Raw genomic sequence first — 16,197 nt, forward strand, 5'->3', positions numbered from 1 at the left:
AAGGAGGCGGCGGCCGCGGCTGCGAGCAACAGATCCGGGCGCCGCGAGCAGACCCGCGCTGCTATCTGGCGATTTTTAAATATTTTCAAAAACATTTCTTCAATTTGAAAATTTTGTATTTTTTCAATGGCGCTGGCCCCGGGTCAGCGGGCGGTTTTCTCTGCATCAAGATGGGCTTTGCCTTTTCCGTCAGGGGCACCCGTGGTGGCCTGATTGTCAGTCTTCGGGCATTTTTAAGGCCAGGAGCCGAGCAGTGCATGTAAGGGAATCACCCTACAGAGCGGTTTGGCTTTTTAAATTACTGGTGGTGTTATTTTGGGCAGAGAACAGTCGAGCTCGTGCACTCCGTCCCCCCTGCAGAAAAGGCTGCGAGTCGGAGGTGGGTCTGTCGGAGGGTGGAATTCCTCCCGCGGTGAGAGAGCTCCGGCCCCGCGCGCAGTGCAGCGGCCCCGCGTGTGTGTCCTCTCCCTGCCGGCGCCGGGAAAATGGAGGCTGTGATTGAGAAGGAATGCAGCGCGCTCGGAGGCCTCTTCCAGACCATCATCAGCGACATGAAGGTAGGACGCCGGGGGCGCGGCTGCGGTGGCCTCCGCGCACTGACCTCGCCGCCGCGCTTCGCCTCCAGCCTGGGCCAGCGCCTGGCCGGCCCTTGCCTGCGCCGCGGCCGCCCGCCACCTGCAGGAGCTCGGCGGCCCGAGTGTCACCTGCTCACCCGGGGCAGTGCTCGGGGCTCTGCTGGGTCATCGGGCTGGTGGCTTCTCTGGGGGTGTCTGATGTCCCCTGCCATTTCCCCGCTCATTGTCCCAGGGGACGGCACCGTCTCCTTCCCCTGGGGACTGAGGGCCCCTGCTGTAAGTTTTCCATTGTCTATCTCTGGAGGCTGGATACCCGGGTGGACACCTGATTCTCCTGGGGTACGGGGTGGGGAGGCAGTGGGGACTCTGGCCAGCCTCCGAAAGAGTGCCCGGCCTGGGAGGCTGTGTGAGAGGCCTCCTCATCCCCCTTGGCTGTCGGGTCTACCTGGAGTGGAGGGAGGCAGAACAAATTAGTTATTAATTAGGCTCTTCAAAGCTGGTGAGGCCATGCACTCCTTCCCTCAGCCTCCCAGGGGGCGCGGAGCAGAAGTTCCCAGGGTAGCCTTGCAGGGGCTCCTCCTTCCCCAGCCGAAGCTCCCAGGCTGAAGGCAAGATTGGGGTTTTCTAAATAACTGGATCCACTCCCCTCCAAACACACCACACACACACACACACACACACACACTCTCTAATTTTTTTTTTTTTGGAGGATTGTGAAGATTGTGTGTGCGTGAGTAGGAGCATGCCTGTGTTAGGACGAGGAACAACACCCTGGCTTTTTCCTGCAAAGGGTGGGACTGGGGATAACCTGATCCTCACATGTGGATTTTCTGGTGCATAGAGACAGACCAGGGCGCCGTGTTACTCATACGAAGGAAATAAAACAGCGGCGAGCTGGCTGGAGGTGGGGATTGGGGGCGGGGGGGGGAATTGTTTTTCTTGTGTATTTAGGGAGCTCCTCTTTGGCGCTAGCCCAGCCCCAGTTTGCCTCAACAGATCCGGGGAGGTGGCGTTTAATTAAAAGCTCTGCTTCCAAAAGGAGTGGGCAGGTTTGGGAAGCTGTGTGCTAGTGGGTGTGGACAGCCCCTCTTCAGCCGCTGCCTGGGTTCCTGGAGGAGCTTTTGTCTGATGAGGGAAGGTTTGGAGAGGCTCTGGCTTGGAGATGGACTTTGAGAAGGAATGCTCAGCTGTCACAGACTGCTGTCCCCTTTTAAAATAGCCACCACTTCACCCAGGTGTCTTCCTCCTGGTGTTGTCCGTTTTGAAATCCTCTGCAGATCGAGTTTTGTCTTTTGTCAGAAATTGACAATCTGCAGCCAGACCCTGCTTGCCCAGGAATAAAACCACTTGGAATTAGAGGGATTATTCCCTGTTCAAAGACAGCCCCTTTCGTTCCCTTGCCCCCAATCCACATTGAATTATCCAAATGCTCTTTTGAGACAAAGATCGGTGCCCCCCTCCTTGGACTCCGGTATCTATTGTTAACTTAAATTCTCCACGCTTTATAGTCAAACCGGATTTGGTTGGAAGCACGCATGGTGTGCTCTGATCTCCATGGTTGGAATTTGAGATGGGCTAGTAATGCCGCCTGTGTGTTTTGGAGGGCCTAAATGGATGTTTTCAGTTCCTCAGTGGTTCCAGAGAACCCAGTGATCCAACAGATCTGCTCACGGAAGCCCCAGATAATCACACCTGGAGTTTTTTCTCTTTGTTCTTTAATCCAGAATCCAGGTTCATTTTTTACCCGTTCATAGGTTTGAACCCAAAGCCCTTTAGAAGAAACCCTGCCTAAAGAGGGGGTTGTCCTCCTTCCCACCTGCCACCCTGTGCTGCCCCACAGTGCCCCCAGGCCAGGGATTGGTGGGTGGCAAGGTGAGGGTTTTTTTCTCTCCATAAGGTTCCAGCGAAAAATAAAGACTTCTTATCTGAGACTGTCAGTGCTGGATCTCAAGTTTGTGGGTCCTGACTTCATTCGCTTTGAGTTTAGTAAGGTTTGTTCAACAGCCCATGGGAAATGGTTGATTTTAAAGGGTTTTTGTTGGTTTGCTTTGTTTTGGCAGTGGACGATTTGAAATGCAAGGTGGGAGACCAGCAGTTGGTGTAATGGCTGTGTCACTGGACTCCCATGTAGTTGGCTGCAGTTCAAGTCCCAGACCTGATGGTTTAAACTCACACCGGGTGCATATGTGTGTGTGTGTCCAAGATTCCAAGAGGAGAATGGAGGAGAAGGGATTGCGGTGTGGCCATGCCCCCTGGAAGGGGGTGATTTCTTGCCTTCTATCGCTCTCTGTCTTCCTGGCGAGCGCATGTGCCTATAACAAAAACCTTTTGGGGAAAAAAAAAAAGGCAAGGTGGACCTGAAATGCAAGGAAGACTAAAATCTGCCTTGGTTCCTTCAGAGTTTTAGACTCTCAGGGGAAAGAGAAAAGGAAAAAAAAAAGCAGTGTTTGATTTTCCCAAATTGCTTATGCCTAAGACAATTGAAGAATATTTTCCATGGAATTTTCTTAAATGACTTCTTCATGGATTAGACAGCAGTGACATTTTAAAAGGGAATTGAACAGTGTTTAAGTTGGGGCCTATGGGATAGGCAGGGTGTAGCACACAGATGCACAGAGCTGTCAGCCATAAGTCAGTTTTTAATATCTGAAATCAGCTGACTTTCTAATGACCCGCTTATCCTTTTTCTCTTTTTTAAACTCCCTTGATGGGTTTATAATGCCTTTGGTCCCTTTTCCATTTGCTTTGAGGGAGAAACACAAATGTTGGAAACCCATGTGGAATGCCATCTTGACAACATTTTTAAGTTATTTTCTTGGAAGTGATGTTGGACTAGGGTGAAGAAGAGGGTAAGAAAAATGGTTTTATTAGTGGCTTTTGATTCTATAAAATGTACAGCAGTGCAGGAAGGGAGTTAATTTCCTCTTTGGAGAAAAAAAGAAAACAATAAAAATAGAATAATTTCAAGGCCTAGTATCATCTGTTCTTTTAAAACCAAAAGACTTCAAGACTCAGAAAAGCTAGGCAGGATTTTTTGTGCTTTCTTTCTTTTTTTCTTTTTTTTTAAAGAATTATTTATTTCTGGGGCCAGCAGGTGGTGTGGTGGATAAGGACGCTGGATTCCCACATGGCCAACCATGGTTCAAGTCCTGGACCTGGTGGCTTGCTTTCTCATTTTCCCTTTCTCTCTCTCTCTATTAAAGAAAGAAAAAAAAATAACAATAACAAATGGAAATAAATAAATAAATAAATAAATCTTTTTTTTTTTTAAAAAAAGAATTATTTATTTCCATTTGTTATTATTTTTAAAATTTGACCAGACAGAAAGAGAGAGAGAAAGGGAATGCGAGAAAGCAAGCCATCAGGTCCGGTACTGGAGCCGTGGTTGGCCATGTGGGAATCCAGTACCTTTAACCACCACACCATGTGCCAGCCCCTCGTGCTGTGTTTTCAAGAGCCTTCCTCTGACTAAGTCCCTGGCTGTCGGGTTGTGTGCTTTATCCTTTTTAGGGGGTGGGGTGCTGAAGCCATCCTCACTTTGCTTTCACTGGGGCCTAGCACCATGTTAACACAAGCAGCAGCTGTTAAATAGCTTATTGATTCCTTGACAGTGAGACCTGGTGTTTTTCCCCTTCCTTCCCCCTGTTGTGGTGGTGGTCAGTAATGAATGGAGGTGTGCAAAATCGCTTACTGGCTGTCTTTCCTGCCACCCACATAAATCACCTCGAGTCCTCTGGTGTGAGTTGGTCCCAAAGGAAAAGGAAGACAAAATATTTGTGTGGCTGCAGGGAAGGCTCAGAGCTGTTCATCTGGGGGGCTAGTAGTCTGGAAGTGACTGTTGACAGCCTTCTGATGTTCAGACAGTGTTGACTGCATTCAGAAGGGCCTGGAATCTTTTTGGAGTTTCCACCCTAGTCCTGGGAAGGACGGGCTAACTGCTGCGAACAGCATATTTGTGCTGGTGCTTTTAAGTAATTGAACTAGCATAGAATTCAGCGATATCTAGGGAATTTTTTTTTTTTTAACTTTTTATTTAAGGTTTTTGCCACAAGGCTTGTGCTGTCCCTGGACGGAGAGAGGACAGAAAGATACAGAAAGAGGGAAAGTGAGAAATCATCTTCGGGGGCATGGCCAGACTGCAATCCCCTCTCCTCCATTTTCCTCCTGGGACCCTGGGAACTCAGCACACCCATGCCTAGGGTGATTTTTAAACCTCTGTGTCTGGAACTTAAACTGTGGTCAGCCATGTGGGAGTCCAGTGCCTTAACCATCACACCACCTGCTGGCCCTAATCTGGAGAATTTTGGCCAAACTTGAGGGAGTATGGATGTCTTCTTTTAATTATTAACTTTATTATTTATTTGTTTTAAAGCTCGATGCTAAAATTAAATATTTCTCTTGTTGCCTAGGAATCAGCACTTGGTCCTGCTGTGGGGAGACCTTTGTCCTAGGCTAGGAGTGTGTGTTTGGGGTTATATGATGTGACTGTGATGAAAAGCCATCCAGCCACACCTGATTTCTCCACCCCACGTGTCCTTTAGACAGGAGTATCCTGTTACCAGCCCCTGTGCTAAGCAGAATAGGGGCCTGTGCTACGCAGAATAGGGGCCTTGTTCAGTTCCTCCTGCTGCCCCCCACCTGTGTTCACCGTCACCATCCTCTCCTAAATTCTAAAATTAGAACTGCTTAAGAGATTTCTTGAATTCCATGGAAATCTTTCTGTGTTTAGAAGGCACGCCATGGTATTGTCCCAAACTTATAATAAGATCAAGAATGTGGGTTCAGGAACTAGCAGTTGGTGTAATGGCTATGTCGCGGACTCCCATGTAGTTGATTGTGGTTCGAGTCCCGGACCTGATGGCTTAAACTCACACTGGGTGCGTGTGCGTGCGTGCCCAAGATCCCCAGAGGAGAATGGAAGAGAAGGGATTACATAGTAGGTCATCCCCCCTGGGGGGTGATTTCTCACTTCCTGTCTCTCTGTCTCTGTCTTTCTGGTGTGCGCACGTACTCTATAGCAAAAACCTCTCCAAAAATAAATAAGTAAATAAATAAATAAAAATAAGTAAATGCTGGTCCAGCTTTGAATAATAAATTTAAGATTTTCCCCTTCTCTTCTATCAGAAGAGAGGTTCACTTAGTTGTGGTTATTGAGGGCCTACTATGTGGAAGGCCTTGGCTAGGCACTGCTTATGGAGGGTTCCTTGTCCTGTGGGCTATAAACAGATGTCAACAAATATGGCGGCCATGAAGAAAGGACTTGAAGTCCAGCCTGGGCTGGGGCTTCAGTCAGTCCCTGCAGGACTTCCCTTGAAAAGCAAAGAAAAAGTTTTTTTTTTTTAGTTGTTGTTGTTGTTTTTTAATAAAAAAAGCCAAAAGCCGGGTGCTCTGAGGGAGGTGGGCCATTCTGTAAATGGTGAAGAGCCACACAAAAGCAAAGACAGGCAGAGCCCTTGTGAAGGACAGATGGGTCCCAAGTTGGCTTTTCTCTTAGTAACTGGTTGTGTTTGACCAGGGTTTTACAGCTTCCTTGTTTAGGGTGGTGTAAGAACAAGAAGTAAAATATCATAAAATAGGCAGCAGGGAACTGCAGGAGTGGGTGCTTATGCAGAGACTGAGGGCCTCTTCTCGGTAGATCAGTCCTTCTGGTTTTTTTAGGAGTAAATCTCATACTGGTGATTTGGATAGAAGTCAGTTTTGGACTTGGCTTGAATGTTTCTGTCAGAAAAATCCCCTCTTTTGGGTCATCGGAGAAGTCGTGATGTATTTTTTCTATGCAAAAATGCATCACGACTTCTCCGACGACCCAATACATCCTATTTAATAAAATGTTTATAACTTGGTACGTGATGCTGCGACCCTTGATGTTCTGAAATTTCAGCTTACAGTGCCCTAGATGGGGAGAAGAGGTCATTCCTAGGTCCTGGTTTGCTTGGAAGTTCTGCTGAGTTTGCATTTTGCCTGGTTCAGCCAATGGCCAGTTCTTCCTGGAGTAACCTGTACTCATTCTGCAATGTTTACTGTGCTGCGCTGTAGGCACCAAATTTGTTGTAGGAGTTCAGCATGTGAAAATACAGAATTTCCAGTTGTATTTCAGATAAACAAGGAGCAATTTTATAGTATAATCGTGCTCTATCTTAGCTGCTCACCTCTTGGCCTCAGAACTCTTCTTTTATATCTCAACCTTGGGGGAGAAAGGAAAAAGCTAAAATGATATCTGTCCATTTGGCTAGCTTGTTTGAGGTTGTTGAAATGCTTGGAAGGTGAAAAGGTTGAAACTATTGATCCGTGAGATGCTTTATCTATAATTTTCATCCAGGCTTTTTCCATCATTGTGGGAATGGGTAAGAGCTGGCAAGGTTCCTTCTACAGTGAGACCATTTAGATGTTCAAATTGGGTATGGAAAAATAAGATCATTCCAAGTTCCCTATTACTTCTCGGAACTGCCTTCAGGATACTTTACCCCCAAACCCTGCACACTTCTGCAAAAACAAAGAGACACCTCTCCCCAAACCCAACAGGAGCTGAAGGACAGACAGAGCTGCCTAGGGCATCAGAAGAGAAGTATTTGGGCTCCTTGGAGGGATATGACTGATGTCTTAAGCAGTTTAACTCAGATTTGAGATGGCACTACTGATAGGGCCTTATTAAGTAGCAAATGGAGAGACAAACAAAGTAAATTAATTGGCTGAGGGTTAAGAAAGCCCATTGTATTTGATTGCTGAGGTTCCCCCTTGACTTTGCTGGAGGCTGCAAAGGGTTTCTTCTGAGTCCGTGCAATGAAAACAACTTCCCCAAACAAAACAGATTCCCAGCATAGAATCCATTTAGAGGCAGCCCACCCCTCATCAGTGCCCCTTCTCCCCTAAACACCTACAAGGCCTTGACCTGGCCCTGTCATTTCTGCTACTTTCCATTTGGTTGGAAGTGGCTATTTTAGCTACTGAGCAACTGTGGGAGTTTTGTTTATTTAAGATGCTGAGGTGTACCACTGAGCACGTAATAGACATTCAGTATTCATTGCATGTGGGCAGTGCAGGGCAGGAAGGGACTTGGTGAGGGCCTACTGTGTGCCAGCCATTGTACTAAGTGCTTGGTGTGCATGATCTGGTTATCCTCACATTTACCCCACTTTACAGATGAGGAAACTAGGGATGTGGGAGAGACTCAATAACTTATCTCAGGCTGTGATGAGGTGGAACTGGCATTCAGACCTGGCCCATTTGGCCCTGAAGCCAGAGCTCTGTAGAGCATGCCTCAGCTAGGGAAGGGTGTGATTTATTTCTAGAAGACGGTATTTCACTTGCCTGAGTCTGACAGGAGAGTCAAGGAAGGAAGGAATCAGGTCTTTCCTCTGTACCTCCAGTCCAGACCCAACAACTTTGCAGTTCCCTCTCTCCTGTTCTCCTGGATGCCCAGAAGGCAGAGTAGACTTTCGGATTGTCACCCTCGGTGTCTGTTCTTGCCCATGCACAAAGCCCATGGAGTCTTCTTGGTGACTGATTGGAGGTCCCGGGAGGCTGAAGATTCCTGAGGCTGGGTGACTCTGCACGCCTGGCAGCCCTCTCCCTCTCCATAATCATATGAATTATAACTAAGTTCACCCAAAGTTCAAGTGACTCCTGAAAGAGAACTCCCTACCTTGAACTCATTTTGCATCCAGCCCTGGAACGCTCTTGTAAAAGAGCTTTCTGTATTTAATGACGTCCTGGTAGCCCTCCAGTTGGGGTTGAGTCCGTAGAGCCCTTGCAAGGCAGTGTTGGGAGAAGTGGATGGGCTGGCCAAAAACGCTCCTTCCTGGGCTGATTCTTGGCATGTGCAGACTTGGTCATCGTTTCTAAGTGGTTTTTCTTTTCCTGTCTAGTTTTAAGTGGGTGGAAAAAAAAATCAATTGAGTGTCTTTTGAGCTGTGTGCCTTTTTATTTACTTTCTTTTCTTCAAAGAATTTGAACAGCAGAAACAGTAATCGCTTGCTTAGCATCAGCAGACTCTGTCATACAGGAGGTGGGTGGAAGGGTTTCCCTGGGACTCCCTTCCCTGCCACCTGCCACAGGACAGGACTCTCCAGAGGCTGGCTAGAGGTGTGTGTGTGTGTATGGGGGGGTGTTCCTGGATAGGTGTAACTCTTTTGGTAGAATGGGCCTACTTACTGGGAAGGGCCTGTTGAATTTCTTGGGAGCTTGAAGATACTGAGACCACAGCCCTACTCTTTTATTGGGGGGGAGGGGGAGAGGGTTTTTGCTATAGGATGCGTGTGCTCACCAGAAAGACAGAGACAGAGAGACAGAAAGCGAGAAATCACCCCCCAGGGGGGATGGCAACGCCACAATCCCTTCTCCTCCTTTTTCTGCCCGGGATCTTGGGCACGCACACACACCCAGCATGAGTTTAAGCCACCAGGTCCAGGACTCGAACTGCAATCTACTACATGGGAGTCCAGCGACATGGCCATTACGCTAACTGCTGGTCCCCACAGTCCTACTCTTATGTGGCTCTGAAGTCAGTGCTCTGAGGAATTCCCTAGACATAAAGATTTAGAAAAGCAAGGCAGATCACTCTCCTAGGTAGCCAGGGATGAGAACTACTGAGTGATAAGGCTTTGCCTTGCACATTTTTAGCTCCCTCAAAGTGTTTTCTCAGCTTTCCCCAAGTCTGAGCAAAAGCACCTGCAGATGGTTACATGATAGTGTGAATATATTTAACATTACGGAGCCGAATACCAAAAGGTGGCCAAGATGGTAAATTTTATGCTACGTGTATTTTACCACAATTAAAAATAAAAATGAGTGAAACTCTAAATTACAACGTAAAAATAACAAAAGCTTCTTTAAAGCGCCTTGCTATATTGTTTTGATCCATAATGGTCCTGCCCAGTGTGAGTTTTTGTAATGATGGAAATGGTCACGTGCATTAGCCACTAGCCTCAACTGGCTGTTGAGTCCATGAAGTATGGCTGGTGCAACCAGGGAACCGAATTTATCATTTCCCCCCTTTCTAAGGTTTTGGCTGTAGAGCATGTGTGACTGTTGGAGAGAGACAGTGAGGAGGAAAGTGAGAAATTGCCCCCTCCCCAAAATGGAGGATGGCCACACCCCAATTCCTTCTCCTCCATTCTGCTCTTTTGGGCATGCACGCATAGGTACCCATTGTGATTTTCACGTTGACAGGTCTGGGACTCGAACTGCCACTGGCCGTGTGGAAGTCCAGTGCCTTAACCACCACATGACCTGTTGGTTCCTGTAATTAACTTTAAAAAAAAAATAGCCCCAAACCAGACTCTCCCCCCCACCCCACCCAGGACTGATTCCCTACCTTGGATCCTATCCCTAGACTCGACACTAACCCTAACACCCGACCCTGGTCCTAGACTCTGAACTGGGACTCAAACTGCCTTCCTCCTGACTACTGAGCCTGCCTCACTATATAACACACTAACCTGAGACCCTCCTGTAATTCACTTTTGATTTGTGTAAAATCAAAGCCATACGTGGCTGATTGGATGATGGCTATTGCATTGAACAGTGCAGAGCTATAACATACTATCTAAATAAAAATAGTGTGCGTGACCTTGTGACACAGCTTCCTGCCTCCCTTCTCCTTTCCCCTGGCCACAACAGTGCCCCCCAAGCCCTTCTAGTAGGAATCATGGACTACTGCTGACCTTGGAGTGAAAAGAATCCAACTTCAAACCAAATCCCATAGGCAAGTTACTTAGTCTCCGTGAGCCTTACTTTCCTCTTCTGCAAAGTATGTCTCCCGAATTCCCCCTACACTAGTGATGGTGAGGACTGCAAAATGAGATACGGCTTGGGCAGGTCCTCACTTGAGCAGCTCAGGCACTCAGTTGTTAGCTGCTGTTATTCCTTTCTCCTGTAGATTTGGGAATGCAGTATTTCGAAGTCTGAATCAGTGTAGTAACACTCTCTACTGCTTCTTCGGACAAACGGTGCCCCACCCTTTTCAGAGCTGTATTTAGATCTTGCAGTGATGTTACAGGAAATGGAGAAATGAACTTTTTTTCCTGTTAAGTAAATTGCCCCTGAGTTATTATAAGGGTCACCTGGCCCTGCAGGACCTATTCACGTTCGATTTTTCTATTTGCAAACTCCACAGTTTATAAGGGTAGGTGAGGGCTGGGTGCCTGGCTGGGGTCCTCAGGCCTTTTATTTTAATGGTTTAGGTAATAGCCATTTTAGAAATGTTGAGTCCAGGGGGAGAGGAGAGGAATTGCTTGTAAGGGCTTCCTTTTTCCCCTCTATATCCTTTGAGTCTCCCCTCTTCTGGGTGACCCCAGGAAAAGTGACCCTTAGTTGTTTCTCTCCTGAACTATAGCAGTGCCTTCTTTATACTGAGCCTCTGTCCCCTCAAAAGACCTGGCCATATTTGGGGTTCCTTCCTAATTTCCTTTCTACCTCAGGGGTTTGGCCCTAGCTGAGTGGCCCACTGTGTGTCCAGTGTGCCCAGCTCATTGGACTCCCTGGCCTCCGAGGAAACACCCTGTGCACCTCACTCTGCCTGTTTGCCCTGTCCTGGCCCTGCCGTTGCTGACTATTTAAATCTATCTCTGGCAACCAAAATGTCACGCATTCTGTGGTGCTCCCCCTTCTTCTCATCTGGATACTGTTAAGGCATTTTTCATTTTTTCATGCCATGTGGATTCTACCTAGTGTTTATTATGTTCTGCCTTACAAAGTGTTTGCTCTTGGGCTTGGAAGTCTGACTATGGCACTTCTAGCTCTGTTACTCTGGGCAAGTGACTCAACTTTCCAGAGCCTCGATTATTATTATTATTATTTTGTTGTAAAAGAAAGAAGGGTTAATACTTTCCTCTTAAAATGATTAAGCATTTTTTTAAAGAATTACTTAATTTTAATTTTATTTATTTATGATTATTATTTAATTTTACCAGAGAAAGACAAAGAGAGAGAAAGTGAGAAAGCAAGCTGTCAGGACCGAGACTTGAACTGCGGTTGGCCATGTGGAAATCGGGTACCTTAACCACTGTGCCACCTGCTGGCCCCCGAAATGAGTAAGTATATGTAAAGGACTTGGCATAAAATAAGTGCCAAATAAATACTCTGATGTATCTGTCTGAGTCACCTTAGTAATTTCTGTCAGAATACCCTGCTAAGCGCAGTGGTCAAAAGTTTGAGCAAGTACAGGACACCTAAGCCTTTGCTTTGCTAATGTGATAGAGACTAGAGGCAATGCTTGTCTGCTTTCAACATGAAAATAATTTGAGAGAACACAGTACAAGAATTCAGCATGATGATGTGGCTGGTGTGTGCTGGGCAGCACTGGGTGGCGATTCACAGCTATGAACGCCCTGAAGTTGTTCATTCTAGACAAGAGGCAAGCATGTAATTAGAGTTCAGTTCCATCTGCACCATGATTTAAGTCAGCACAAGATTTTGTGGGAGCACTGGGGAGGCCTTCAGATCCCCATTAGGGGTGGGAGGACAGAGTCAGGGAAGGTTTTGGATACAGGTGACACCCAAGTTGAGAATGGAGTTTTATTTTACTTATTTCACAAATATATCTATGCCTGACACTACCCGGCACTATTCTAAGTGCTTGACAAATAAGGATTTATTTACTTTTTTAATAACCCAGTACTGTAGTTACAATTCCCATTTTATAGTAGCTACTACAATTCCCATCTTCTAGATGAGGGCACTGAAGTGCAGAGAGATTAAGTCATTTGCCCAGGTCCTCCAACTAGGAGGTGCAGCTGGGAGCTGAACCCAGCAGTCTAATCTGGCCCCAGGGTCTGTACTCTTATCCGCCACACTGATCTGCCTCTCAAAGTGAGGCATTCTAGGATCTCCTCTTCAGATTCTTTGATTTTGTGATTGTATTTCACTGAACTCTTTGATAACTGTTCTAGCTATACCTTTAGGGCTCGGGATAAGCCCGATAAGAACCATAAAAATCCAGACTCATCTGAGTTTTTTCTTCAAGGGGTCTCCTTGTATTTAAAAAGGAATGTGACCCAGCCAGATATGACATTGCTGGGCAGTTCGACTCACCCACCGGCGCTTCTACTTCATCAGCAGAGGGAAGTACGCAGGGTGTGAGGCCAAAAGGTCTGGCGTGGTTGTCCAAGACCGCGATCACAGGACACGTGTTTGTTTTGCTGGAGAGACCCAGTAACGGCTGTGTGCTCCCCACAATGGGGTACAAAACAGGAAGGGGGGAGATATTTGCAGTAGGAGGCTGGAAATACTTTGGGATTAGTTCCTAGGGAGACCTGAATTTCACTTCTGAGGCCAGCTCCTCTCCTGCAGCTGAGCACTAGCCATTAAGGAAGTCTTTGAGTTTGGTTTAATGGTCGCTCTTTGTTTTGAAGTGGCTGTTTACTGAACCTTCAAAGCCAACTCGGTGGCAGGATGTGCTCTCGCGCCTGAATAATTGGATGAGGCACCCCAATAGGAAGCAGGTAGCAGGGAGCAGAGCCAGGAGTAGCCCATGGCCAAGTCCTGTCTGAGTTACCACTGCAAGGACAGGGGACCGAAGTCGGCTTGCAACCAGAAGCAGACCTGGAGCAAGGGTCCCCTGGAACCTGGCCTCTTTGATGTGGTGCTGGCCTTAATTAGGGACACCCTAATTAAGTCACTGAGGAGGCAGCTTTTTTCCAAAAAAAAATTAGCAAATGTTTTGAGAGCATTTCACAAGGGATTACTTCTCAGGGATTATGTAAGTAATATAAAGTTAATGGAAGAAAAACTAGAAACTTCAGTGAAAAAAAAAGTCACTCATAACCACTTGATTATTAAGTGGGTTATGCACACACACTCACAGAGCTCTTGCAGTTTAAACAAAGGGTCACGCGGCCTATCCTGTATCATAAATTTGTTTTTTCACTCAGCGATCTAGGGTACTTGCCTTTCCATGTGTATAGTTACAAGCAAGGCCCGTGTTAGTGGCTGTGCGGTATTGCCTTGTTTTGTATGTCTATCTTGAACTCCTTTGGTCAGTGTGTATTTGGGTATCCATCAATTGCTAGGTTCTGTTCTAAGTGCTGGAGAAATAACAGTGAACCAAATGGTCACAAATCCTTGCCCTCCTGGGATCTGTGTTCTAGTGGAGTGAAGATGGCAAGTAAGGGATAGACTGAATAACTTGCTTCTGTTATATGTTAGAAGGATGATGTGTGGGGCCAGCAGGTGGCGTTCAGGTTAGGAGTGCTGGACTCCTACATGGCAGACCACGGTTAGAGTTCCGGACCTGGTGGCTTGCCTTCTCACTTTCCCTCTCTCTCTCTCACTCTGTCCCTCTCTGGTCAAATTAAAATAAATAAATAAATAAAGTTAAATAAAATAATTCTTTTTTTTAAAAAAGGATGATGTGCCATGGGGTGGGGAGTCAGGGTTATGTTGCTATTTTTAAATAGAATGGATAGGAAAGGCGTTTTAAAGTGGGGAACATTTGAGCTACAACTTAGGATCGATGTTGGATAATAGGGCGGAAATGTTCCAAGCAAGGGAAGAGCACATGCAAAGGGCTCTGAGGTGGGGAGCCAGTTCCATATTCACTTATGTTTAGGCCGTGTCCAGTTTTCACCCTTGCTGAGCAGCACTGAAATGAGTAATATGCTTGTAGCTAAGACCTTCATTGACATTGATACTTTCCCTAGGATTTATCCTAGATCAAACGGTATGCACTTGTCAAGGCTTTGGACCCTCACTGCCAAATGCCTTTCCAAAAGCGTATCTCTACTCACATGCCCGTATGTGAGTGCTCATCCCCGGGGGTTACTTCTACAGGGCTAGACAGGGACATGAGGACTAATAAATTGCTGAGGCTGAGCTTCCAAAGGTTTCACATGTAGTGTAGAGCCTCTCACATCTTGCTCTGTCATTTTTAGTGTCCTTGGGGAGCGTGTTAAAAATGCTGATCCCTAGACCTTATTTCCTGAGACTTTGTGTAATCTGGGGTGGGGCTCAGGACTTTGCAGCTTTAGCAAACACTTCAGTGATTCTCTGGTAGGTCTTGCTGGGATTGCACCATGAGTAGGTGGAAGTGGAGGTGGCCCTTGGGCCATCCAGGACTGTGGAGAGCTTCCTTTGCAGCTCCTAAGTAAGTCCTCGGAAGGACATCCCTGCTCCCCTGCCCCCATAGATCTAGAATATACTCCAGGTGGGCAAGATGAGTCCTTAATCTAAACCTAGTGTGATACGGTCTTTTCTTTTTCTCACTAATTCTGTCATTTGCAGGGACTGTCTCTTCCTTTCCTTTCTCTTTGCTGAGAAAATCTGTATTAACCCTTTGAGACCGAGGTGAGGCATTGCCTACCCTGGGAAGCTTGTACCAACTCTGCTTCCCGGACTTACTGTGGGAATATGCCACCTGCCACAGCTCAGGGGGGTGGTTTCCACATCAGCTGTTCTGCTGGAATGCATTCCTCAACACTTTAGGTTCTTCTCTCTGTATGGCCCATTCCTCGCTCAGTGCCTATGCATAGTAGGTGCTCATTAAATATCCTGGCTGGAGGTGACTGACACTGTGCATCGACACATTACAGCATTATTGAGTTCTATGTCCTAGTCACCCTTTTGAGCACTAGTATGGTTTCACATCACCTCATACCCATCCTTTGAGGTAGGGACTGCCATTTGCATCATTTACAGATGAAAATAGGGTGGCACCTGGTGATTAAGTAACTTGTGCCCAAGGTCACCCAATGCGTAGATCTGAAGTTGGGCAGACTGACCCTAGGGTCATGCTCTAAACCACCACGACACACTGTTCCTTTGGAATGTGACTGCCTTTAGGCCCTCTGTCCAGGCAGGGAGAATGACATTGAATGGAAAGACACTTAAAAGGCAATGGCTATGGAAATAACAGACACAGTTGTCACCTTTTTGGTGACATCAGTGGCCTCCCACTCTCCACTGGCCACCAGGGCATCATTCCAAACGACCCTGGGTGTTAGAGTAGGTGCTGTCTTTGCTCCGAGGGGAAGATCTATTCTGTGGCACATGTGTACTCAGTATGGTGGAGCCTGCACCTGTCACCAGGGTGGATTTAACCAGGTTGTTGCAGAGCACTCGCTGGGGAGAGCGTGCAGTGTAAAAGGGGGAAGAGGATGAACACGGAGGTGCTCGGGGGAACAAGACCTCAAGCGCACACGTGATCCTCTCTAGGGCTGTGGGTGTTTGTGTTGGGGTGGTGGAGTGGTTGACCCCACGAAGAATTCCTCCCTCAAATGCAGAAGCAGTTTGGAATTGGGTGGAGACAAGTGAGAAAGGGCATCTGAAGGAAGAGGAGAGGGCCAGTGTACGTGTGCAGCCGTGAAGTAGCGGTAGCGAGACCACATGGCGTGGGTGTGCGGGTCACCAAGTGTTTTGCTTAGGTTCATTATCTCATGTGGACATTTATAGGCAGGAACAAACAAATGGAGCAATGGCCTGTGCAGAGCGGAACAAAGGTTGACCAGGGTAGATATTTATTATTCTGGAGAGGCCTAAGTGTCCACAGACATTTCTTACAAGCCCTGAGGTTAAAGCAACCTGCCTCGGTATTAGGTGGTTAAATATTAACTTCCTGGGTTTGTAGGTATGGAGGGTCAGTCAGTCTTAGGTGCATCCATGGGACAGTTTCATTTTAAAAAGAACTGGG

At 46.9% G+C, this 16,197-nt stretch overlaps 1 protein-coding gene across 12 annotated transcripts in view; it reads left to right on the plus strand.

Moving 5' to 3' along the window:
• The first annotated feature begins 6 nt into the window (after window positions 1-6).
• Window positions 7-16,197, plus strand: part of MTSS1 (MTSS I-BAR domain containing 1) — a 194,613-nt gene continuing 178,422 nt past the window's right edge. For all 12 annotated transcript variants that reach the window (XM_006148024.2, XM_006148022.2, XM_006148027.2 and 9 more), the window contains exon 1: window positions 7-557. In XM_006148024.2, the coding sequence (XP_006148086.1) occupies window positions 486-557 (72 nt within the window). In that variant the 5' untranslated portion in view covers window positions 7-485. The remainder of the gene's footprint in view (window positions 558-16,197) is intronic.

This window comes from Tupaia chinensis, unplaced genomic scaffold (assembly GCF_000334495.1).
Source record: "Tupaia chinensis unplaced genomic scaffold, TupChi_1.0 Scaffold000227_1, whole genome shotgun sequence".
Taxonomy (NCBI): Eukaryota; Metazoa; Chordata; class Mammalia; order Scandentia; family Tupaiidae; genus Tupaia; species Tupaia belangeri.